General features: G+C 39.0%; 1 protein-coding gene across 1 annotated transcript; it reads right to left on the minus strand.

The window, feature by feature from the left end:
- Window positions 1–101: 101 nt before the first annotated feature.
- LOC104157346 (protein FAM189A2-like) lies at window positions 102–5,929 on the minus strand (the record flags this gene model as incomplete). Its single annotated transcript, XM_009694643.1, has 4 exons — window positions 102–195; window positions 2,942–3,049; window positions 3,860–3,988; window positions 5,819–5,929. Coding segments are annotated over 4 exons (442 nt in total), but the record flags the coding sequence as incomplete, so codon positions are not given.
- Window positions 5,930–8,383: the final 2,454 nt, after the last annotated feature.

The following is an 8,383-nucleotide window of genomic DNA, read 5'->3' on the forward strand; positions in this document are numbered from 1 at the left end:
GCATATCGGGCCCTCTGTTCCCCTCGGAAGGGAGTTCCCTATGACAACTACTTTTCTTTGTCTTCTCTTGGGTGCAGTGTTGATACGTGTGGTTAACTCACTTGCCCCAGGCAATTCCCTGGAAGGACCTTCATCTTCATTATCACTTGCCTGGTCCTCAAGCTCCAGAGCTTCATATCTGTTGCATAAGGGCACCTGGGAGGGCAAGGGAGGCCAGGAGGGTCTTCACCTGCTTCTCCGTTGTTTTGTCTAACACTGCATGAGATAAATGCAAAAGTTCTCCCATGAACAAATGAACAAACCAACTAATTGGCTTTGCTAGCAGTGCCTCTGGCTCAGCAATATACAGTGTGGAGGAGAACAGCTACGTGTTCCAAACATGCCCTTAGTACATGTTTTGATCACTGCAGTGTTTTCTTTCTCAAAGGGACGTTATCTGTTTTGGAGTTGCCTCAGGTGCAGCCTGCAGATCATGGCTAGCCACCCTGGGTGCAGTTCCTGTCACCCCCCTTTTGCACAACAGTTTTGGATGCGGAGTCTGTGGGAGCTCGGCACAGAAAGCCAGGTCATGGAGGCGGCATGGCATTCAGTGTACAGTCCAGGCAGGGAGGGGAGGGAGAAGCGTGAGGAGGCTGGCTGAGAAAAGGCCAGGTCCCATCTTGGCCGCTCTGCTGGGTAGCCTGGATCCAGCCTGGGGTGAGCTGTATTTCCTCCTCTGCCAAGAATGGAAGTTAAGCCTGTCTGTTGCCTTCACTCCCGCACTGCTCAGTAACTACCCTGAGCACCTTGAACAAGTAGCTCGACTTCAGAAACATCACTTAAATGTTACTGTGAACAAGTTTTAACACCATCACAGGCAAAGTAGCTACCCTAATATTAGACCACAGAAGTCTTAAATATTGTTCAGCAGCACCTACTGTGCTGAAAATAGACAAAGAGAAATACTGCTGCTGGGAAGGAGATAACCATCAAGAAGGACATGCCAGACAATGAATGACAGCCCCATTTTAAAGCAGGGAAACTGTAACAAGCATTTTTCAATAAATGCCTAATCTGTCTGAAGTTGCACCAGGGGATGTTCAGGCTGGATATTAGGAAGAACTTCTTCACTGTAAGAGTCATTAAGCATTGGAACGGGCTCCCCAGGGAGGTTGTGGACTCACCATCCCTAGGGGTGTTCAAAAAATGTTTAGATGTGGTGCTTCGAGACATGGTTTAGTGGGTTTAGTGGGCACGGTGGTGTTGGGTAGAAGGTTGGACTTGATGATCTTTGAGGTCTCTTCTAACCATAACAATTCTATGATTCCAAAGAAATCATTACACACACCATTCTGTTCTCGTAACTAGCTTGAATCAGGATACTCATAGCAGGTTTTTAGTAACATTTGGAATTCAACCCCAGTCTTTGGTGCTTTAGATCACTTTTTCATTCTAAAAATCTACTCCTGTGCCATGTTATCATTTTGAAGGTAATCTCAGGATCTGTAATTACTTCTGCAAGGACCACAGTCTTGAAAGTCATGTACACTACTCCTGAAGAAACAGTGAAATAAACTGAACAGTCCTGCACACTGCAAAAAGCAAGAGTTTTAAACAAGAGCAGAGTGATAAGCATCATAATATTTTCTCTAACATTGTGTTCATGGCAGAATTAATGCGGCCCCACCTGAGTCATAAAATAATAAGCAAAGCTAACCTGCAAGTTACTCTGAAGAGTGTAAAACCACCTGCAGAATGAAGGATAACAAAACCCACAAGTCACCACTGAATTGCAGGAAATTATAGACATGGTAAGTCCCAGTACAGCAGAATAACAGAGCCGATGCTTAATGGACTAGCTACATGATTTTTAGGTCTATTCTTCTTCAAAACAACACAAAAAAACCTCCCCCCAAATTTACACTTTAATGTTTCATAAGACTAATTATACCAAAGCAGGCAGCGTTCTGCAACATAAAAATTTTCTGCATGTTTTCTCTTACTAACAAGAAAATTTGTAAAGCTGTTATTTTAACCTCCACTGAATCCTTCTTTCCTCATCTTTGTAATAATGAATTTAAAAAAAAACAGGGGGAAAGATTACAGTGACATGTGACTACCCTCCTTTTCTTTCTGATATGTGAACTCATCCTCCCATATTCACTCTCACTCCTCCTCCATCCCACAGCCACCACTTCAGAGAAGCCCAGCGAAAACACCAGGTGCAAACTCTGCCTGATCACTCACACCCCAGTACCGAGATAAGAGTGGCGATTACCAAGCCTGGCAGTACAATCAAAACATACCCTTTAGCCAGACCTAATTGCCAAAGAGGGAGAAGGGGAGGCTGGAAGGTCTGAAGGGGCTCAGGCCACCACTCAGAGGTCTCTCACACAAACCTTGCCAAGAGGTTGCCCCTGGCTTTTCATCGCTGCCCTGACCTGCTCCTGACAGCATCGTAAAAGTTTTCAGCTGTGCCAAATTTCAGTATTTCTCTTACCTAGACACAGTTCCTACAGAATCTAAAGTGAAACCCACAAAATTATAGCCCTCACCCATACTGCATTTACACTGCCTCCTAACTCAACAGGTTTTTTCTTCTTTTTTTCTTTCTTCTAAATTCACCAACAGTTTTCAGTTAATAACACAGAAAGTCATCTTAAAAAAAAGGAAGATTATGCAGTGTTTCCAAAGATGCTAAAGGAAAGGAAGAGAATGTAGAGGCTTACCTGTGACTCATTTGTGGAGTACAAGAAGAAGAAGCTTCAAAATAAGAGGGAGACAGCACAGGTGGGCCAAAACCATCACGATCTAAAATGTCTTCTTCAGTGTGAGATTCATCCTAATCAAATGAAACTTCTGTTAAAAACCTTCCAAGATATAAAAAATTGCTGAACTGTCTAATAGAGTAATACTGTTAGTACCACTGTTCTATAGCACGCAAAGCCTTGCAGTCACTTACTGTGCAGGATGTTCTTGCCGCAAAAATCTGTAAGTAATCCAGGGAAGCCACTACCAAGCAAACTGTGGCGGTCAGAACATTCAGGGCAGAAAGAGTAAAGAGAATTTTCTGAAGAACAGGAACATTATGGAAATTAAGATTAAATCAAGGTATTTGTAAATGTCATAATAATAATAATTTAAAAACTAAACCAAAAACAAACACAGAAAACACAAGGATGACCATGACAATTACTTCTTAGAAACTCATGTGATGAAGCCTTCAGGACAGATAATCTCCAAGATTGCAGTAATTCGCAAAAGTTTGTTTTAGCCTATTGTGAGTCATGACAGAGAGATCCAGAAGGGCTTAAGACCACTCAGATGTGATTTATAGCCCATCATTATTTAAAGAATTATAACCTTCCCCTTAACTTTTCTGTGGGAAATCCAGAAATGGATTAAAGAATTAAAGAAATGTTAAAGCATTTTTATATTTGAAGATGACACTGTTTGGAGGTTGCATTTTAGCAGTTTGTAAGCCAAAAAAAAGCCTGAGAAGATCAAAAGACCAGTGAAGGTATCAAATCATTAGTTGAAATTTACACCCTAGTTACCCATGCAATCTTGTCTGAATTCAGCTGTAGTTTCGGTCACATAGAACACAGAAAGGACAAGAACTGCATGCTGGATCAGCAATGCACTGGTCAAAACCCAGCGATGAGGAGAAAAAAACCCAAAACAAAACAAAAAAACAAACAAAGAAACAAACACACAAACCCAGAACTGTTACAGAATCTTCAAGAGCTTCTGACCAGTGTGGAAGACCAGAAAAATAACAGAATTTTTCACAGTAAACACAGCAGTCACATCAGCACTGCACTGTCGACAAGCATGGACGTTATCAAAGCAGTCGTGTTAAGCAGTGTGCACAGCATACCTTGAGAAGAAGGAGAGCAGCACTACATGACTTCGTGTGGTACAGCATCAGGGCGGACTCTTCTTCTCTGCATGTAGCGACATGAAATTGTTCACAGCAGAAACAAGTCTTGCTTTCACCCATACCCACCTTTAAAAATACAAAATGCCACTTTTTAATTTGTTAACCATTTAATGCAACAATTTACCTGCATAATATAGAGCCTGTGTCTTAAGCTATACCTATGACCGCAAAGCGAACTGCAAATACAGGCTCATAAAACAAAATTCGTGTGGTTTGGTATGCCAATGAGTCATGCATTATAATACATACTTCTCGTTTGAAAGGAAGCATTACTGATAAGCTCAAGACATTTCAATACAACTTAGTTGTAATCAAAGCTGCACTGATTACTAAGCAATTTTAGTATCCATGCTCTTTCAAATGCACAGCAGCCTGGAAATTCTTTCTTTGACTGACAGGTAAGCCACTGTATATGGAATGTACACATTTTCTTTGATTCATGAGTATATTTTGCATCTCTATGGACAGAGTGAAACCCACAATTATAATTTCAACCCAGTCAAATCAGTAATAGTTACATCTGTACATCACTATTGTTTGTAACTTTCAAATTAGTGTTGTCATCTTAGTTTTCAAGTAGAAATTAAATGTTTCTGTATCTAGAGATAATTGGGGTTTTACTCTCTTTTACTGTCAAACTCTCTAGAGTCATAGTGTCAAAGGTCTTCCACCTACATAAACCACTCTACAGAATAATTTATGATTTCACAAATGCCTTTTGGCTGTACCATACGGTTTCCATCACAGAGGGCTCTGAAATTCCTGAAGCGTTTAACTACCTCATCTGGAAGAACATTAACAGTTCTCAGTGCTGCTTTGGTACATTGATATTGGGTGACTCTAGATTGCCAAGTGCTTGTAATCTTGGACTCTCACTGCAGTACACCTACCAGCATGTTAAGGAACCAGTGATATCTTTCCTGAAGCAATAAATGAATGAAAATAAATATTCAAAGATCTTTCCATTAACCCTTAAAGTCCTTCAAGCCTTTACACACGATCATTTTTATCACCAAGTGACCCTGTATCCTTCAATTATTCCACAGTTTCTGGTTCATAAATAGACATTCTTCTACTTCTTATGACACCCATTTGAGAAAAATCTTTTGCATTCTGTCCTTTCTTGTGCAGATTTCTTCTTCCTTAAGAAGTGCTCTGAAAAGCTAGTAAGATTTTATCTACCTTAATTTTTCCCTCACAGTTTTTGCTGTAAGGTATCAAGGCAAATTGTCCTCACCAGATGAGGCAAATGAAGAAAAAAATCCCACCCACAGATTACATTGACTGGGCTTTTTGTAGGTAGCTTGCGAGTACTCACTCAGGCTTTTTTCAACAGTTTATCTTTGTTACATTACTATAAAAATCCTTTCTGCTAGCTCTTAAAGGACTATGATACTAAAATCAGTGTATAATGCTGGCAAAAGGGATTTTCTAAAGATATATTTAGAATTCCCTCCGACATGGCCCCACAAAATTGTCTAGAAAGCCTTGCACCAAAACAGCTGTGTCTTCAGACCCTGAAGACACGAGGCCAGCTCTCAATGAAGTCAAACAAAACAATTTCTGGGCTAAGTATGCTCTTCTAATGAAGAGTAAAACCTTTCAAAACATATCCTTTTGGGATCTTCAGCTTTAGGAGCTCAACACCTTATGAAGACTCCAACTGAAAAAAACCCAGCTGTTTAGGAACACAGACAGTAAAAATACAGTTGTGGATTTCAGTGAGTCTGTTCACAATTTGAACTGAATCAAGGCCTGAAACAGAGGGTTTTCTTTGCCCTGCCCCCACGCTGTAGCTGCATTACTTGCATCTCTATACTAGCACACTTTGTGATCCCAGCACAGCAAGCTTACGTGGCATGCTTTGAGGAAATACATGTAAACCAGTATGCTCACCAAATCACATCTGAATACACTGGACACAAACCGAGCGCCTTGACATCCTAATATAAATCCAGCCAGGCTCAGCAGAACACACATGACAGACAGCAGAATAGATAGGTTACCCTGGAAAGGCAAAGCAAAGTTAACGGCAGATGAAACAGGATCACGAACCCAACTCAAGGAACCCATGGCAGTGCAAATCCCACTCCCAAACTGAAGCTGGGAACGACACTGCACTTCTTTTCAAATCTCCCAGTGACTTCAGTGCTCCAGGGTGTCTTGTCTTAACCCAGTAGATGGTTACTCCAAAGAGCTTTGACTTCTCTCTCTCCTTATTCTGCACTAGTTGTGCAGTAATAAAATACATGCAACTGTTGAAAAGCACAAGCAACAAAAGGTTTTTCTGGAGTGCAAGGTATGATTTGCAAGCAGTCCAACTTCCACTGTATGTCATAACCTTCCACCAACTTTACCTCTCGACACATTTAGATCAGCAGGACACTTGAAGAGGAAACATCTTAAGACAATATTCATTCTGCATAGAATTTCCCAAACTATTTTGCAGTACAAATAAATGAAAAATATTTGTTCCAGTACAGTGAGGACAGAGACACCCAAGGGACTTTGGTTCTATGATTTTATTTCCTCCTGGCTGCTAAAACCAGAACACCTCCATTAATACATCAGGCAATACCCTCAGTTTCATAAACCACCTGAAAGACCAGCAATGGCAGAAGTAATAGAGTACTTGAAAAAGAACGTACAGAAGAAGCAGCGGACAAAATTAACTCTGCTTTCACATATGCCCTTACAATCTGCAATCTGTGCTTAAATGAGACTTGGGATATGGATTTTAAACACATGTAAGAACTTTCCCTGTCCCAATTCATACATGAAAAATTTTTCTGTACTTCAGGAGAGAGTACTATGGGTAAGACTACTACTTTAGAGACAAATAAAAACCACAGACTCCTCTCCTGACATGTTTAAATTTTAAACACTCAACCCTACAAAGCAAGTATCAGGTCTTCAATGTCAAAAAAAATCCTTGTTAACAACAATCTGCTCACTCAGAATCCTTTGTATCAAAATTGCCTAAGTTAAAAATGCAGGAGATGACAAAACCTGAGGAAGGGAAGGAAACCATGAGGGGCACAGGCTCAGTTCTACTCCAGACAGCTTTACAGCAGATCCAGCAAAAAGGACTTCATCAACACGCACAGAGAGAGCAATTGCTTTTCAAATTAATTTAGCTGTCGTTCCATGCTTATCTACCTAGGAAGCCGCACCAAAAATAAATCAGAGCTGTTGCACAGATTATGATCCCATTTACTGAGGTTCACAAAAAAATAGTCACCCCTGAACGGACAAGAGCCGAAGAGCATTACTGTGCAAGCTCATTCCTTAAATTACAACATCTTATTACTACTAGGCTTTATTTACAGAAGCTTGACCATAACGTTATCACATAAGGTAGGTTTTAAACTCAAAAGAAACAATAATTAAAGTAGTTATTAGTACTTCTCTGAAGAGGATTGGGACTATTCTGTATTCAACATACTGAGAACAATCAATATTAAGAGGAACAGTATTTTGTCCTAGCTTTATAAATATCATAAAACCACAGATAAGAGGATTTTTAATGTTAGAAAACACTTTGAGTGCCATTTGTTTTTCTGTAGAAACACAGAATTTAATATTTTTTTTAAATAAATTCCTTGCTCAGCACTCAAATGAATCAATACCATTTCTCATGCTTTTATGTAGATGATCTCACTTATCCTTTTTATTAAAAATACTTTGAGAAAAAGAAAATTGGTAAACACAGGTATTGCATACAAAGAAAGTTTTTCGTCTGTGTTTAACACAGGGCACTGTCAACTAGAAATCAGCCAATTTTACAAGTGAAATAGAAGCTGTTTCAACATAAAACATCTTTATAGTACAAATCTCAAGAAATGATACCAAGGAAAACAAGAAGTATATTTGTCCTCTTTCAAGTGACGAAAGAAAAAGAAGTTACTCAGCCAAATTAATACGTCAAGAAAGATTAAAAAAAAAAAAAAAGAGGTAAATTCACATATAAGTTTTCTCCTTTGGTATAGCAGCTGCAATAGAAACAATCCAGTATACAACTATATTAAAAGTTACATATAAAAATCCAGAATCCTAATGCAATGGCCTACAAAATCTTGAATATAAATGACACAGATTTTTCTAAAGAAACATGTTAAAATCAAAAAGCTAAAAGGATGAAAGTGAACTTTATTATAAATATGCAAAACAAAGATTATAATCTCTACCTTTATGTTCTAATAAATTCTACTATAATGAAATGTAATCTTGATCTGTTCTTTTATTATACCTATAGTCTATTTTTGACCACATAACCTAATATTCAGACAATCCCATTGAAGAGGCAGAAGATAAAAGTAAATCTTCTACATACAATCTAAACCACTACCATGATCTGAACCATAACCATAACATTTGCTGCTACATATCCAACAGTGAACAAGAGAATATATTGTACTTTAGTTTTGCAAGAAAAAAAAAAGTCCTTTTTCTTTCTGCTCC

Source organism: Cariama cristata, unplaced genomic scaffold (assembly GCF_000690535.1).
Source record: "Cariama cristata isolate BGI_N322 unplaced genomic scaffold, ASM69053v1 scaffold13122, whole genome shotgun sequence".
Lineage (NCBI taxonomy): Eukaryota > Metazoa > Chordata > Aves > Cariamiformes > Cariamidae > Cariama > Cariama cristata.